Genomic DNA, 18,133 nt, shown 5'->3' with positions numbered 1-18,133 from the left:
TAGATCCCCAAATATATCCTAGTAGTTTCATATTGGTTTGGTGTTTTAGGGTTTATCCTTAACACATTTCCTTTGAGATATTAGGTGCCTTTAATTTAGTTTCTCTTGTTCTGAGATTTCTACTTCTACTTGATTCCTCTCTCTCCATGGATTTGTTGCTTGCTACTCCTTTCTTGCAGTGGCGTGGTAAAGAATTTGGGGTCTAGTGCGAAGTTTTAATCATGACCATTAATATCGCAACGTGACAGTAAAAAAAATCATACACCCCATAATTATTCAAAAAAATTTGGTGTATTTATTGTAAGAATTAAATCTTAAGAATTCATAATTCCAAAATGAATTTTAATAGTTTCCATACAACAAATTAAACATGAGTACAAAGTCTACATTAACAATAAACATTGACTATTTTTAGTTAAAAGTCAATAAGAAAAAGCATTAATTTGATAAAGAAAAAGGGTCGGTGGGTATATAGACCAAAATAATGTTCAAAAAAGGTTTATGATCCAATCTTCTCAAAATATGGATATTTAGTCCTTTTACATTATGGACATAAAAACCCTCACTTTCTAAACACATTACCGTCTATGTCCCACGCTCAAATTTGACGTGGAGATTTATTAGCAAAAATTATGGAGATTTATTAGCAAAAAATATGGAGATTTATTAGGAAAAAAAAATGGATAGAAACAAATCATAATTTCTCTCTCTTCTAAACAGATTTGGAAAACAAATTTTCTCTTTCCTATTATCCGAATCAATCAGAAACACAAATCCTAACCAAAACGAAACGTCATCACCACGGATATTTCCAAATCAATTTTCTCTCTCTTATTTACAGATTTAGAAACCAAATCAATTTTCTCTTTCCTATTATCCGAATCAATCAGAAACATAAATCCTAACCAAAACTACTGTAAAGTATGTATAATTTCTTCACAAGTATTTTTTGCATGGTTATTTTTCATCATAAAGAAGATTGTTTCAACGTTATGGTGAGATTTTGGGTTGATTTTTATGGTTTTTTCTGTTGTGACATAGTTGTTCAAAGCTTCGTCATAAATCAATTTTTAGAGATCTGTTTGATAAATTATGTCAATTTCTGTCTGGTATAACTTAAATTACCGTAAAGTATGTATAATTTATTCACAAGTATCCGTGATTTACCACAAGATTTGGTAATTTTTGATAAATAACCAATGATAACAGCAAAAATTTAAAAGTTTTTAATTGATCAAACCTTGTAATTTCTGATAGTGGTCATTTATATGAAGGAATTTATATTGTATACTGATATACAATAAGTATGTTTTACAATGGGATTTAATGATGTACAACAAATTCTGATATACTAATGATAAAGTATAATTTTAAACGTTATATACCTAAATTGTAAATACGATATTATGTATAATTTACAATAAATTATGCAAACTTTATGAAAAATAATGAGACATTTATCACAAATAATGAAATCATGTTTCCTTTCCATGTCTTTCAATATGAACATGGAATCGCATTTCAATGGTGCCCATCCATGCACTATCCATTTGCAATCTTCAACAGGACACACAGCAGTAACACGCTTAGAATCATTCTTTATGAATTTGAAATCATGCCCGGTGTTGATGCTATATTGCCTAAGAGCATATCGAAAAGCTTTTGCACCCCCAGGAAATAACTGTCCTAGTTCTGTAAATATCTTATCCCAACCATCTGATTTCAGTTTGATTTTCTTATTTTGATTTGATGATTATGCCTGGAACTCCATCTGTGATAACAAAGTGAGATAGATTAATTCAAATAAATTATATATACAAGTATATTATTTGCAGTAAATTATATGAACATTTGAATAAATTACATGTACCTGGAAATTAGATGAACCAGATTCAATGACGATGATGATACAAAACATAAAATATTAAAGTACAAAATCTTCTTTGGTAGTAAAGAGAAGTATTTCTACTAATGAAATGAGTACTGTTTTGGTGTTAAAGCACGGGTAATGTTCTGTAAATTACCCATAATTTCCTCTAAATTGTGGTAATTTACGATAAAGTACATGTACTGTAAATTCTGTTATGAGTAACCGTACGAAAGAACAAATGTTTCATAAATCCGTACGGATTGAAAACCGGATCTGAAAAAAAAAAAAATGAGAACATCATAAATCGATTATGAAGATCTTAGAGAGAGAAAATCACGAATAATGATGAATATTTGCATAGATGATACAGATTAAAAGATCAAACGAGGTAGATGAACCAGATTATACTGAAAATCATGGATAACTTTAAAGATGATGATACAAAACATAAAATATTAAACAGAAAGATGAATACGAACCTGGAAATTAGATGAACCAGATTCAATGACGATGGAAATCAAAGATTAATCAAATATTAAACAGAAAGATGAATACGAACCTGGAAATTTGATGATGGAACAATTAATAAACGATTGTGGATTGAGTTGGTGAAATAGATTGGAAGAAGAGTTCGATCTTCAAAAATGGAGGATGAAAAACCTTTTCTGAAACACATTAGGGTTGCGGTTTTAGAGAGAGAGAAAAATGATTTGGATTTTAGTTTTAGATAGAGAGAATATATGGTTTCTGTTATGGAGGAGATTGGAGAGAGAAAGTGGGAGATAAAATAGGAAAGAGATATTTAGGGATTTTGGGAGAAAAACCGTTTTTATATATAAGGAAGGTTAATTTAGGTATTATGAATTAATATGTATTCTAGGGATTTGTATTTTCCCTCTAGATGTACCCAAAAGGACTAGATATCCATTTAGATTAATATTTTGGTTTAGAAACCCTTTATAGGATTAGAGAGGACTAAATGTCTTAATAGGGCCCGTTTTTTGGACTATAACGAAAAATGTGTAGAAAGAGAGAAAAAGATAAAGGATGAAGAAAAAGAAAATTTAAACGGCAAATGTTTAGTTTTTTATTTTATGTTTGACTTTGTATTGACATCTAACAGATCTAGATAAACCTCTTCGGTGGACTTATGAGATAACAAAGACCGAGTTAAGAGGTGGAACAACTGACCTTTTTCTTGTTAAGAAGTGGAACAACTAATTTACTAGCTACTTAGAAGTTATTTGTAGGAGCCCACAAAATAATATATTTGGGTCTTAAAATATTATGACTTGTAGCCCCATAAAACTGAAAAGAAACTGAAAGTCACAATGAGGACACGAACCCACAACCTTCATGTTACAAGGCAATCAACAAACCAACAGAGCTAACTTGAGTTCGTTATTTATAATAGAGTTCTCTTTATATATTCTTCTTCGTTAGAAAAATTTCAGAGAAAGGGGCCCTAAGGGGAGGAGGGTTCGGTGCGGTCACACCGCTCGCACCCGCTCACCCACGCCCCTGCTTTCTTGTTCACTTCTAGCCATGAGGTTAATCCTCCATTAACTTTCATATGGTCTTTACAACCTATTGCTAGGCTTTTTGATTCAGGAGGGTGTTCGGGATCTATCATGCTTGATGCTTCACACTAGTCTCCTCTTCTGACATTTATTCTCGCCAGAAACTACTGTCGGCAAACCTCTATATCCCGTCGGCAACCTGTTACCAGTATGCAACTTGGCCAATTCTAGTATTAGGAGAGAGACACTTGTCATTCATTTCCTCAAATATGTTGAACCTAGTCTCATCATCTCTTTTGAGTTAGCCTTATGTTTGGGGCCTAACCTTTAATTGACCTCTTCTTCTCTGGGCTCAGTTGTCCATCTCTATGATAAGTTATATTTTATATGATTGGGCCCAGTTGTTTTTATCTTTTGGGGCACTCTTTTCGATCCAGGAGAGCAAAGTAAGACCCCACCCTTACTTTTTTGGGTTGGCCTTATATCATAATAAGTCAGTTTCGAAGCTTTTGAAAACGCAATGGGCTTCAACTCAGGGTAGCACCTCTAATTCGACTTAGCCTTGCCCGTACTTTTAACCTATTTTGGTTCTTTGTCACACCTCTCACCATTCGTAGTTTATCTGCACCTTCTTATTGGCATTGCTGAGCTTTTTGGCTTGGGCTTCGTCAGCATCCCATGTTACCAGGTGTTTTATTACGGTCCCTTTAGATTGTGATGGAGTATACTTTCTCACTTCAGAAAATTTTGGTGGAGTAATCTGGAATCTTCAGGTTCCGTTCTTAAGAAATTACTCGGCTTCCTTGAAGTTATGTATTTCTTTTTTCATAGACTTCTACTGGTGTGGTTTGAACTATTTTAGGTTTTAAGTGGTGGATCCGGTTGAGGTTGTGTCTTGGCGGTTGCTCATCAATAGATTTCTCTGTTTCTTTCGAGCGATCGAGAGTTTGGTCTCAAATTGACTGGGAGACTACTAGTTCTGAGAAATTTTATGTACAGTTTTGATTAGAACCGTGAAAGTTACAAGTTAGAGGGTATGCTTAAACTTATATTTTCCGTTAGTCAATCTAATGTTGTAACTTTACTTCTCTTTATGTAAATTTTGTTATTTAAATAATACGATGTTATTTAAATAATACGATGTTTAGTGTCTGGAAAAAAAAAGACAAGAGCCCCTGAGACACTTTTAACACAAAATGGACTCAGACACACTTTTAACAACAAAACAGAAGGACCCATCTTTTCACAAAAACACATGGTGTACTATACATTGAAAGATTGTTAGATAGAAAAGCACATCAAATATATGTTTCTATTTTGAGATTTGGTTAACTGTCATTTTCTATTTTGGGATTTGTTTTGTTTTCTCCTGTATAGTGAATTTTTATTTATTTATTTATTTATTTTTCTGGTTGCAAGAGTGACTTTATATTTTACAACAGATCATTTACACACTAAATCTTTCTCTCTCTACCATTACATTTTATATTTCTTTTTCTTTTTGGCTCATGATTCTGTACCTATAATTTGTTAGTCAACCATATCTTCTTCACCTCAAACTTTTTCTACAAATTCTTAGTATTTGTGATTGATAAGTTTTTGTTATGATCAATAAATTTAACATTTGTCTTTTCATAATAAACCAACCCTTATCTAGTTCCATTTTCTAACATGTATGGCAAAGGTATTTCACAGTTGAGGTGTGTATCAATGGACTACTTGTCCTCAGTCGGGCACGTGTAGTGAGCAGTGCGAGCGCAATAGCCCCTCGCTACATGGGGCCATTTTTTTTTATTTGTTTTGACAACTATCAACCAGGTTTGAGTCAAAAGATCAAATACAGTGGGCCGGCCGGCCTGTCAAGGGTTAGTAATCAAGTTCTGTAGCCTCCTTAGGTGACCTAGCTTTTTAAGGACTAATTACATAATGAAAATGACCTGAATGGGCAGCTATGCCCATATACAAATTTCTTGAACTAATTACTACGAGAAATAACCTGCTATGAACCATTAGAAAATACCTTGTTGGCCTGAATGGGCAGCTATGCCCCATATACAAATTTGTTACTTCTTTCTCTCTGTGAAAAACGTTTATAATACTTGTTAGGGAGATGGTAGTTGGGGACTATTGTAAATAATTGTCTATAACCAGGGCGCGCCAGAAATAAAATTATTATTCAAATAATTAAGAGACCCAATTTGAGACCTAACCATTCCCCCACTTGGCCAACTGCAAGTACTGAAGAAATAGAATTATTATACGACAGATTACGACAACACTGCCGTCTTCTTTCTCAACCACTAGCAATACACTTACGCCGTACTAATATAGAACTTTAAATAATTGAGACGTATAAAACTTGTTTATGAGATAGAAAAAAACTCAATGAAAAAACAATTATAAATTATGAGATTTTTATTATTTACCTAACAAATAAAAAAAATCATTTGGACTTATAAATTCGTAGATTCATGATTCATTCAAGCAAACATACCATTAATTTAGACAACCCATTAGTGATGCTCTAAGAGCATGTCCAACCTCAGCCGACTGGGACTGAAAATTTGAATTTTCAGCCTCAGTCGGAAAGTCCAATCCCACCCGGCTCTTAATTAAGGGTCGATTGAATCCCCAACAGACTGTTGGGATGCCCCAAACGCTCATGTTGGGTTTTCCCTAGCCGTTGGATAAAATTCAACGGCTAGGATCTTCTTCAAATTATTTTTAAAGAAATTAATTTTATTCTTTTTATTTTAAAACTTTGATTAGTTTTAATTTTTTTTTTTGAAATCAAACAAAAACTCACACATTAATAATTAAAATACATTCAACCAACGTATCGGTTCCCGAATAATTTTCCAATCTTAGAAAAAACTTATTTCGAATATAGTTCAAACAAGTGTTTCGTACATACACAAAATCACACACGTTTTTTGCACACTCACAAAAAACCCTCACACGCGTTTCCCATTTGCACATGTTTTTAGCCTCAAAAGAGGCTGAGGTTGGAGCTGAATTTTTGGGGAAGAACTGGGGCCGAAAATTTAGGGCCTAAGTCAGGCTGAGGTTGGACTTGCTCTAAGTATCTATTAAATTAAAACAGGTCGGTCGGTTATCCAGGGGATAAGTCTGACCGTTCATTTTATTTTAGAGATTTGGTTGGAGCATGATCCAACAGATGATAATTCATGAATAAAAACCGTTTAAACACATTTTTGTAATTACATAAATATTTTTGGGGTAATTAAGTAACATAACCCACCTTTAGAATAGAGAGAAAATAGGGGAAGTTGTGCCCTCAAATCTCTCCACTAATCCTCACGGTTTACTCTTCAAGAGAGGTAAATTGGTTTGAAAATCGGTTTTGAAACTCCCTGTGATTATATTAAAAATTTATTCAAAAGATTCTAATACTAAAAATTGTTTACGAAGAAACTACTTTTCCAAAAAAACTTTTCACCATTAATTTAATTTGGATTGTTTCTGTTAGACTGAAGAAAATAAGAAATATTCGATCTAACGGCGTTAACCAAGAGGGATCTTCTCCGTCCGTAGGACGGAGAGGAAACCTAGTTAAAACTAAATATCCAACTCATTCTTTTCACCATCACCCATCCGGCCGTCCCACTAACACTCACTAAATACGTCTACTAATATGCCAACAACCCTTGGTTGAAGTGTTTTGTTTTTTTGTCTAAGTTAAAGTTGAAATTTAATCTAAAGTCTAAACAGACTCTAATTAGATTTTATAATATTTATTTTTATTTGAGTCGTGATATTTTACTCGCATGATGATGTCTCACTAAAAAGACAACAACAATCCGTAAACCAAGAAATATTATCCAACATATAATGTTCCCTTATCTCTCTATGTAATCTTTCTCTCTCTCTCTCTCTCTCTCTCTCTCTATATATATATAGTGGATGAGTTAGTAATGGAGGAGTCCATGACTGAGATTTTACTTCAAGATGGAGTAATCCAGAAGAGTAATATAGGGCTGGATGATAGTAGTAGTTGGAGTCAGCCCGAAGAGGATTTCTCCTGGTTGGATGATTTGGAGTTGGTAGAAAATCTCATCACAACTGATCATCATCATCAATTGGAAGCTGAATTCCACGAACCCCTTCAACCATTAATTCAAAACAACAATGTTGGTGTGGAGTTTCATACAATTGACTTATTGAACGACGATATAACAAACGATCAATTAAATGCTGGAATATTTGATCAAGTATCTGATGAGTTGTTGTTTGATTATCTGAACAATGATTTTGATTTTGATGATTTGCTTCTTACTGATGATGTCGTCAATACATCAGTACTACTGGAAAAATCAGATGATCGTAATCAAGAATTAGAAGAACTAGTAGATAATCATCAACCACGAAAGGAGGTGGATGATAAAAATGAAGATGATGAAGAGGAAGAAATGTTGGGAAAAATGACTAGTAAGAATTTTGCGACGGAACGAAACCGGAGGAAGCGAATAAACCAACAATTATTCACATTGAGGTCAATCGTCCCTAATATTACCAAGGTACATACCTAAATTAATACTTCAAGTATAATTGGTTTGCTTCCATGGCCTAGGAAGAATTGTGAGAATAATTCCCTCAATGCATGTCAATTTTGGATTGGATGTGTGCAAACTTAATAAGAACTCAAAAGTTCAACATTTTAAATTACTTGAAAAACGAATTAATTTTCGTCGTCTAAGAATAGTAATGTACCGCCCCAAAATTTGGGCTGACCTTTGCTGGATGGTATATCTAGTCGGCCTAGATTTTCCAAGCATCTTCCCCCTCTAGCATGCATAGAGAATTTAAGTCAACTACGTCACTTTTTTTTTTTTTTTTTTTTTTTTTAATGTTTTACTTACTATTATAATTTGCAAGTAATCTACTCAACAATCTTATAATTAAGTTTTCACGATAGTACTGTTTTGTTATCCACTTCTCAATTTGGATTAATATTCTTTTATGTGATTCTATTGTTCAACATTAGATTTTTGAATGGTTTTCTGTGACTAACTGATTGTTTTTGCCACTCAATCAAGTCTCGGTTTTTTTTTTCGCTTCCAAATGGCAAGTTGATCGTAAGTTTGGAGACATTTTTTTTTTAGTTTTGTATTCTTCTATCTGGCTTATAGTATTAGATTTTTGAACAAGTTTAGATATAAATGATTGTGATTGATTGCAAAATTAATTTATAATAATGAATGGTGATTGAATTAAAAATAAAACAGATGGATAAGCAATCAGTTCTTGGAGATGCACTTGCATATCTAAAAGGAATACTTGAAGAGACACAAATTGAAGAAGAGAGGATAAGCTTATTATCTTCTTCATCTCCATCATCCTGCTCTCATGATACTCCTTCTTCTTCTATATTGGTGATCACTCCACCCCAAATTATCCCTTACGAGCCTTCTCCTTCTGCAGCTCTACTTCCAACCATCTTAAAGGTCAGTATTTAGTAATCATCTTTTTCTTCAATAATTTTACTTAGGTTGTCAACAATTGGTTGACCAAGTGGTCCAATGTGTTGACATAAACTCCAAAATTCTGGAGGTCTCAAATTCGATTACTAGAGGAGGTGGTTTCCATGCATGGTTTATTGAACTTGGGTTATTAAAGTATAAATAATGTTGGTCTATAGGCCCGTTCTTTGTAAGAGTTTGAATTCGGCAGTTTCGTGCTTATCACATCTTTGATGTATTAGACAATTTCCAAACAATTTTTTTTTCACTTAGGTTCGTATTTAATTATTTTTGCACAATTTGCACCTTTAATTATAATAGTTATTTTGTAAAAGGGGCAAAGATAAGTACATGAGTTTGGGGCACCATTTTGATTTTTTTTTGGATTTGGGACAATATTTAACTTTGACTAATTTTGCTATAAAAAAAGTAACTGCCAGTTACTAAATTCTTTTGTAAATGCCCAAACACTATTTTTTTTTAGAATTTCTAGTGCCCTAAATAATAATTTCTTAAACTTAGATTTCTCTCATAACACCTGTGCAGACCTACATAGATTATGTATCAAAACCCTAAATAAATATAAATAATATCCTAAACAATCGAAATTCCTAAAAGCAAAATGATTTCATATTTAACCAATTCAAAATTTTCAAACAAATTTATTTTTTGATTGAACCAATCCTTTGCATCAAAAGAGGAATCAATAAACAAAATTATAAATTAACATAAAATATTGATTAAACATTTATTCATAATATCCAAACAGCTAGAATTATTCAATCAAAACAAGAAATTAGTCAAAAAAAATCCTATTGTCTCAAGAATTGAAAACTAAAACTCAGAATCCTAGATTTGATTTTATAAGAGCAGAAAAAACAAAGAAAAGACGGGAAAACTAATACCCATTATTAAGAAAAGAAACTCCAACAAAACCCCTTCGATTATAGTTTTTTCTTCCTGGAAAAATGGTAGGAGATGATGAAGCTCCTCTCATCTTTCTGTTTAGGCGGGACAAAACCCCTTCGATTATAGCTTTTTATTACTGGAAAAATGGTGGGAGATGATGAAGCTCCTCTCATCTTTCTGTTTATTCGGAAGAAGTTCGATTGTTTATTTAATAATTCTTTTTAATTTTTGATTAATCCAAACAGATTTTAAAGAGAAATGCCAAAATAATGTAATTAATTATATGATTAAGATGGCAGTTAGTTAAATTCAAACGGTGAAGTAGTATTTTTTTTGAATTGTTCAACTCGAACCCTTACCTCTAAGGTGAAAGATTATACCTCTTACCACTCCAACCAAGGGTTGTCGGCAACGGTTGAAGTAGTTAGTCTATGCCCCAAACTCAAAAGAATATAAAGTCATAACCCAATATTTATCTTTGCTACTTTACAAAATAACTCTAATTATAACTGTACTTTGAGATAATTTTCAATAAAATACAAGTAAAACTCATGAATGATTCACGAAAATGCTACATCAACTTCTGAGTCAAATTCGAAATAAGTCTCTACGAAGAAAATAAAACATAACATCTCTCCGTTCTGATAGCGATTTTTATAGTGTGAAAGAGGTAATTGGTGATGGTGGGAGGATGTCACCTTTCTTAAATTATTTGAAAAGTTGTACTTATACATTTTTGCATTGGAGGAAGGGAAATGTGAATATGCGAGGAACATATCGCGGCCAATCTCGACCATAATGCATTCACTTTCCATCTCTAGATCATGATCGGACACATAATCTGGTCGAAATTCGACCGACATATATTACCCGTGTTATAGTAATAATGAGGTTGTTGGTATGATTATGATTCAGATAGAAACAGAGGAGTTGACTGAGGGTAGATTTTTGTTGAAAATTGAAGTCAACAAGGCAGCGGGAGGGTTGAGTAAAGTTCAGCGAGCCGTAGAGATAGTCGGCCTCGACATACTCACTGCTTCGATTGTTGATATCGACCACCAAAGTTGGCAAACTTCCAACTTTCTCCGCGTAAGTTTCTCTTATTCCCCCACACAGGCAGATTTTTTTTTGTTGCAACCCGACATAGGTAGATAGATCATAGATGTATACATCAATAAAAATGATGGGGGACCGAAAATCTCCTCTGAGGTCACACAAAAATCTTGTATGGACAACTGAGATTTTGGGTTTTATTACAGAAAAAAATGACAATTTATAATTTTCAGTTTGGAATCAGCTAGAGGTCTTCTGTTCAACGAAATCATGTATAATGTGAAATTTAATGCAACTTTTGACTATATATACATGTAGGTTAAGAGAAACAAAGCGCCGATAACAGAAGAAAACTTGTCAGAGCGTGTGAGGATGGCTGCTAAAAAATTGGGTCTTTTTCTTCCTTCAGATTTGTAATTCATCATCGATCGGTGTTCTCTTTCAGACAAAAGCTTGGCCCTTTTATGGGATTGATTTTGGAGAGTGGTTTAGTTTTCTTCGTGTGAAATCTTAAAATAAATTGCGGTCTAACTGATTTATTTACATTTTTCCTTAATAAAAATATCATAAAATCAATTTTATGTATCATTTGCCTGAACAAGGATGTCTTATACATTTGCCTCTTTTGTTGTAATAGTCCCACATCGCTCGCAAGAGTGTCCGGAGACTGGGCTATAGGTGTACGCTCAATCTTAGTAAGTACCGAGGCCTTTTGGGTAGGCTCGTGGTGCCTTTGCCAAGAACAAAACTCCGTACCTGTGTGAGGTGGTCAAAGCGGGGAGAATATCGATAACTGTTAAGACTTGGGGCGTTACGAAGTGGTATCAGAGCCGAGGATGGCTCTTCGCTGAGGGTGAGGGATTCTAATAGTCCCACATTGCTCGCAAGAGTGTCCAGAAACTGGACTATAAGTATACACTCAAGCTTCGTGAGTACCGAGGTCTTTTGGGTGGGCTTGTGGTGCCTTCGCCAAGAACAAAACCCCGTACCTGCATGTGTGAGGTGGTTAAAGCGGGGACAATATTGGCAACTGCTAAGGCTTGGGGCGTTACAAATATTGTAATAGTCCCACATTGCTCGCAAGAGTTTCCATAAACTGTGCTATAAGTGTACCTCAAGCTTAGTAGGTACCGAGGCCTTTTGGGTGGGTTTCTGGTGCCTTCGCTAAAAACAAAACCCCGTACTTGTGTGAGGTGGTTAAAGCGGGGACAATATCGACATCGGTTGAGGTTTGGGGCGTTACAAAGTGGTATCAGAGTTGAGGACGACTCTTCGCTGAAGGTGGGGGACTGCAATAGGCCCACATCGCTCGCAAGAGTGTCCGGAGATTGGGCATAGGTGTATCTCAAGCTTAGTAAGTATCGAGGCCTTTTGGGTGGGCATGTGGTGCCTTCGTCAAAGACAAAACCCTGTACCTGTGTGAGGTGGTCAAAGAAGGGAAACTATCGATAACTGCTAAGGCTTCGGGCGTTACAAAGACATTGTGAACCTTCATTTTTCTTAATAAAAAGAAGTCGTAGAAGTGATACAAAGAAGAAGAAAATATTCGATTGTTCAGATTTTAGTGTAATATATTTCAAAGACAAACAAAATAGTACATTCGAACAACTAGATCCTATTTCGACCCTTTTCCACTTTGCAAAGCACCAAGATCAAATGAATTTTCGTATGCTTTTCGTTGAATGAATCTAGCCTCGTGGTGACTAAACTACCGAAAGGAAGATCACCTGTGACCGAGTTCGGTACACATGAGGTTTAGTTTTCGGGTTCTTTGCACGTTTCATAGGAAACAAAGCATGAGTCGGAGATGGTTTCAACATCTCATCATCTTTAGTCCTTTTTAAACATCAAAATCTAAACTTGGAAAATTATATAAGAATTTATTCTTCTCCAACTACTAACTTGTTGCAAATATAATAAAAGATCAATGGAGAAATCAAAGAATAAGAATATAACTTGTTGTGTTGAGGTATATGTTATTGCTTTGAAAGTGATTTCGGCTCAACTTCAGTGCAAATTGTATACTCTGGCCCCTCCCCAAAGATTTACCACAACTATTGTTTCTTCCTGCAATGAAGTAAACATTATTGAAAAAAAAAAACAGAAAGATAAACTCAATAAAGAGAAGAAGATGATGGCAATGGTGTGTCTTCTCTGTTAAATTCGGCCAGTATATATAACCAAAGAGAAAGACTAAACCGACTAGGAAACGTGCTAGAGAAAATAGGGGAGTTTGAGATAAACTCGGGAACATATCGTGCTTATCCCACAAATTTATGTTAAACAGACTTAGAGTCAAAAAAAAATTATTCGGGGTAGCAAACTGAATTTTATTTTATTTTAGATTGCCGGAGACCCAAGCCCGCCCGCCGGGCGTATATGTGCGCGTGCGTGTGTGAAAACCCTTCTCGACTCCTCTTAGTTGTTTATTATAAGTTGTCAAACAACTTATTATAAAGACTAATTAGTTTCACTAGTCCTACGATCTGAACCGTCCTTTTATCCGTATGAGTCAGCATGTCAAAAATTAAGTAAAAAAATCTATGATAGAATATTTATTTTTCACACTTGAGTTTATGATATGAGATGTTGAGCTACCCTATTTATACTCTAGAGGAGTAGTTCGTTGTTCAGCGTCGAGTAACATATGAGCTTACAAAGTAAAGACATACCCTGATATTTGAAATAGAGTTGACATGCGGAGAAGTACGAGCAAAACAGTTTGTAACTGCTCCGGGTATATGTGCTTAAGGTCTAAATGCATGGAGACTATTAAAAGTTGTTAAATTTGTCGTCATCCAACGCAAAACCAATTGACCATGGATGGAGAAGACCTAGACATTATATATTTAGTGGCTAGAAACCCCTTCTCCCGTACGTGGGACTATTTTCACAAAAGTAAATGACAATTAATTGTTGTATAGACTTAACCGCTTAGTCCAGTGCTCAGTGCTCGGGCTCTTGTATTTATAATTATCAGATTGTAAATGATAAGTATTAATCTAGGTTGTTACAAGAAGAAAAATTATATACAAATAAATAAACAAAAATTATAATTTACAACTAATCAAATATCTTTTCATCTGTGTTGTTTGCATAAGAGACCTGGTTGATCTTAAGTCAATCTTTATGTGTAGCCAAGTGATCAGTAGTTGTTGCTAATGCTTGCGAATTTCCATCTTTCTTAAAATAGTTCATGGTGCCTTTGGTTGCAGGAAGGATTTCTATCAAAAGTGGGATTTGGTAGGAATCAGGAATTTTTGGTCTATTTGGCTACCAAAAATCCTAAGAGTCTTGAGCCTTAAGGATTCCTAATTCCAAAATTATATTGGACTAAAATCTCACCCTACCCCCTAGGATTTTGGATTAATAAACCTAGATTTCAAACTTAAAATCAACAAAAACATAATTCCTTCTGCAAAATAATTTTTTTTCAAAAATAGTTTTTTTTCCAAAAAGTGTTTTTCCCAAAAATCGTTTTTTTCGTTGAATTTTTTTTTCCCAAAACCCGAATTTTTCGACAACCGATTTTTAAAAGAAGCGTTTAAAAATACTCAAATAATAATAAATCTCAGGATTCTTAAGGTTCCCAAACAAACAAAAAAATATTACTTGGATTCATGAATCCGCGGATTGATGATTCCGTCATCCAAACACACCATCAGTATATAACGACTTATTTTTAAAACCCCCATCAGTCCAATATTGACCATTTATTTTATATTATCACAATATGGACGAGCCCTTTTGGTCCTTGATTGTATTTGACAAGAACCAATTGGTTATTTGATTGATCTCGATGATACACATGACTATTCACATGGTTTCTGTTTGAACTTCTGAATTCATATTATTGTTGTTCTTCTTGCTTAACAATGTTATGCATCTTCTGTTGTTCCTTTGGTTATGGTTTGAGTTCTCTTTAACTCTGTCCTATCTTGATTAAACCAAAGTCTGGGTTGAGGTAGGGAACTTCCTTTCTCTAAGTTATAGAGCGATAAACGATAAGCGAACACCGACTTTATTAGTAATTCCTTCTTTCAGATTAACCGAGATAGATAAAGGAGATTAGGAGAATGGAGTCGAGGCGAGAATAAATTCTCTTTCCTTAAGACATTTTACACTCCCGTAACACTACCAAACGTTAGGGTGTATGCCTTCAGGATACAATGACTATCCTTTCAGAATTTTAAGATGGTACTTCTATATTTTGAAAGCGGGCGAACCTTCGCAAATCATGTGAGATCTTGGACTGATGCGATTGGATATTCTAGACATTTTAAGATTACAACTTCACTCAGAACTTCTTTCTACCTTTTTCTAGATATACTAGAATACTTTCCAACAAAATTTATATTCCAGCCACACCAGAATACTGATTGTTAAAAGAGAAGAGAAGAAGAGAATGCCTTGGATCTTCTAGACGCTTTAAGATTATAACTTCATTCAAAACTTCTTTCTTCCTTTTTCTAGATATACTAGAATACTTCCCAATCAGATTTATATTCCAGACACACCAGAATACTGATTGTTAGAAGAGAAATAAGAAGAGAATGACTTGGATCTTCTAGACGCTTTAAGATTATAACTTCACTCAAAACTTCTTTCTTCCTTTTTCTAGATATACTAGAATACTTCCCAATCAGATTTATATTGCAGACACACCAGAATACCGATTGCTATAAGAGAAGAGAAGAAGAGAATGAATTTATGATAAATGAAGTGGGTTAGGCTAGTATATATAGTATTTGAATAGTACAAATGCCTTTTGGGGTCAATGGACATATCCATTCAAATAGGCAGACTCAACTTGAAATAACTTTCAGACAAGAGGCGGTGGCAATCTAGACCATTGGATTTGGCTGAATTCCTCAGGTGAAACGTCACCCATAGGTGGTGCTAAACTAATCCTGGAACGTGCCTAACAGATGAAGAAAGCAACGACTAAATTAAAAATTGGATTTGTCCCACTCGGTGCCCGACGCGGAGGAGACGCGTACAGTTGGATCTCGCGGATCCAACGATTCTGTACGCGTCCCAACGCTATCCCGAAGGCTCAAACGCGTACAGTTGGATCTTCGTCTAAACTTTAAAGTTGAATTTCTTATTCATCCGGAATCGGATTCGAGTGATTTTTGGCTCTAAATTTAAGATCTCGACGAGATGAGCTATGACGCATTGCGTTCCTGAATTTGAGGAGTCGGGTCGAGCCAAAATCGGCTCCGTTACCAACATATTCGTGAGTCGTGAGTGGAGGTAACAGATCTATTAATAAAATTTGACTTTGAATATTTGTATACTTATCTTGAAATCCCTATAAAACTCATTGCTCTTATTTGTTGAGCAAATTCCTATGCATAGTTGTGACATGATAACTCAATCTAGTTCAGTCCACAAGCCTTTTATATAAACTGACTCAAGATGGACCACTTATCCTACGCAAACAAAACAGATGAGAAGGAAGAATAGGATAGAGACTTGACTATTCGTTTAATGGCCTAGGCCGAAATTTATATTTGGCACAACTATTGAATAAAAGTTAAGTGGTAGCTGAATGGTTAAGCCTTCGCAGTCTGCGTGCATAGTTTCTCCCCGCTTCTCTCATCTTTTCTTATTTTTATTTTATAATTAACTCTTAATTCTATTTTGACGTCCACGTTATAACCATCACACTAGATTAGTCCTCATGTTTTGACCAATTTTTGAATGATCATTTTTGTTATAGTATTTGTACTTTTATACAAAGTTATATTTTACTATCTTTCTCCTCATGTCTAAAGTTGCAGTCTCATCCATTTTATATTAGAGGACGAGATTGTTGACAGACGCGTGGTTCTTCGTTTACGAGCCACTATTCCTTAGTTTTTGTTTCTCCTACTCTTCTCTCTCAAAACATTATTTACTTTCTCTTTCTAAGAACTAATAATGATCACATCCATATAAGTAGTGAGAATGATACTCAATCATGCCTCGATTCGTTCCTATTCTAATTGAAATTTATTTAAATATTCTTCATTCTACCTTGTAGTTAGATGAATTCTTCCCATAATTAATCCATCAAAGTAAATTTCTTAAAGTAGATTTTGATTGTTTGTGATTGACGAAGTTAATTAATGGAAGAAAGAAGAAGATCAAGTATTGAGATGAAAACTAAAATGTAAATAAGAGCATTTTCGTCCTGATTCACATGAGTGATCCACACAACTGAATTTAACTGGAAGCTAACGTTTTCCGTCCACTTAGAGGGTGTAACTCATTTTTTTTTTTTTTAAACGGGGGGGGGGGGGGGGGGGGGGTCCTAATATCGATATAAAAGTTGGGGCCAATGTCAAAATCATAAATAACAACATCTTTGTCCAGATTCACATGCGTGATTCGCACAATTGACGTTTTACTAGAAGCTAACGTTTTCCTTCCACGTGGGGGGTGTAAATCAAAAGTTAAAAAAAAAACAGGGGTGTCCTAATATCGATATAAAAGTGGGGGTCAACGTCAAAATCATAAATATGGGCATTTTTGTCCTGATTCACATGTGTGTAAATCAAAAGTAAAAAAAATGAAGGTGTAATCCTAATATCGATATAAACGTGGAGGTCAATATCAAAATCTCCCAAAAATGGAATTTATGTTATATCTTACCTATCACATGGTTATCACGTTCTTTCTTCTATTTCACTAATTAAATGGCCTACTAATTTTGAAGTTTTTGATTAAGAACTTTAGGTTAATACTCTATCCAGCACCTAAGTTGACCCGATCGACTTACATGGACAACGAGGTTTTATAGAGAAAAGATAGATTTTATGTGAGATGCATAATTGAAAAGCTATTGTGTTAAGAAGAAAATTGCTTTCTAGTTTCTACTTATCTGCTATAGCTTGTACGGATTATAAATTCGGGAGTGATCGTTTTTAATATGAATGGGTACCATCATGTCACAAATTAAGTCGAGATCTTTTGTACACTTAGCATTGCCCTTAAAAACGGTATAGTATGATAAATTTACGCTATCTTTGAGTTCCCCCGGACTAACTAAACCTAGTTAGGTCAATAAATACTCTGTATAGTCTTGTATGATTAGAGTTACTTGATTTGTGAGTGGGTGTGTATATGGGGTTGAAGGAGTGGGCGTCGAGTGTGCTTTGGGGAGGGGGCAATAAAGCTTTGGCCCTCAATTAATGTAGACTTATATGTAAAACTGCATTAAAAGGGAATCTTGAGACGGAGAATCATCCAATCTTATCACAAAAACACATGGTGTACAAAAAAAAACCCTCTTTCAAATGTTTCATCCAACTTGC

The 18,133-nt window shown here is 34.5% G+C and overlaps 1 protein-coding gene across 1 annotated transcript; it reads left to right on the top strand.

The window, feature by feature from the left end:
* Positions 1–7,313: 7,313 nt before the first annotated feature.
* Positions 7,314–11,430, top strand: LOC147570406 (uncharacterized). The gene is made up of 4 exons (XM_086672728.1): positions 7,314–7,928; positions 8,637–8,855; positions 10,695–10,868; positions 11,151–11,430. The coding sequence occupies exons 1-4, from the start codon at positions 7,326–7,328 to the stop codon at positions 11,247–11,249; spliced, it is 1,095 nt and encodes a 364-aa protein (XP_086528854.1). The 5' UTR covers positions 7,314–7,325; the 3' UTR covers positions 11,250–11,430.
* The last annotated feature ends 6,703 nt before the right edge of the window (positions 11,431–18,133 follow it).

The sequence above is a fragment of the Eschscholzia californica genome, unplaced genomic scaffold, assembly GCF_041429995.1.
Source record: "Eschscholzia californica isolate CP2 unplaced genomic scaffold, dmEscCali1.0.p SCAF_1, whole genome shotgun sequence".
Classification (NCBI taxonomy): domain Eukaryota; kingdom Viridiplantae; phylum Streptophyta; class Magnoliopsida; order Ranunculales; family Papaveraceae; genus Eschscholzia; species Eschscholzia californica.
The sequence above is the reverse complement of the archived record's forward strand: the minus strand, read 5'-3'. Positions and strand labels throughout refer to the sequence as shown.

Excerpts from the sequence above, each read along its gene's own strand:
- LOC147570406 (XM_086672728.1), top strand. The coding sequence starts at position 7,326 with ATGGAGGAGTCCATGACTGAGATTTTACTTCAAGATGGAGTAATCCAG. Across the intron at positions 7,929-8,636 it reads TCGTCCCTAATATTACCAAG|ATGGATAAGCAATCAGTTCT; the intron begins GTACATACCTAA and ends AAAATAAAACAG. Across the intron at positions 10,869-11,150 it reads AAACTTCCAACTTTCTCCGC|GTTAAGAGAAACAAAGCGCC; the intron begins GTAAGTTTCTCT and ends ATATACATGTAG.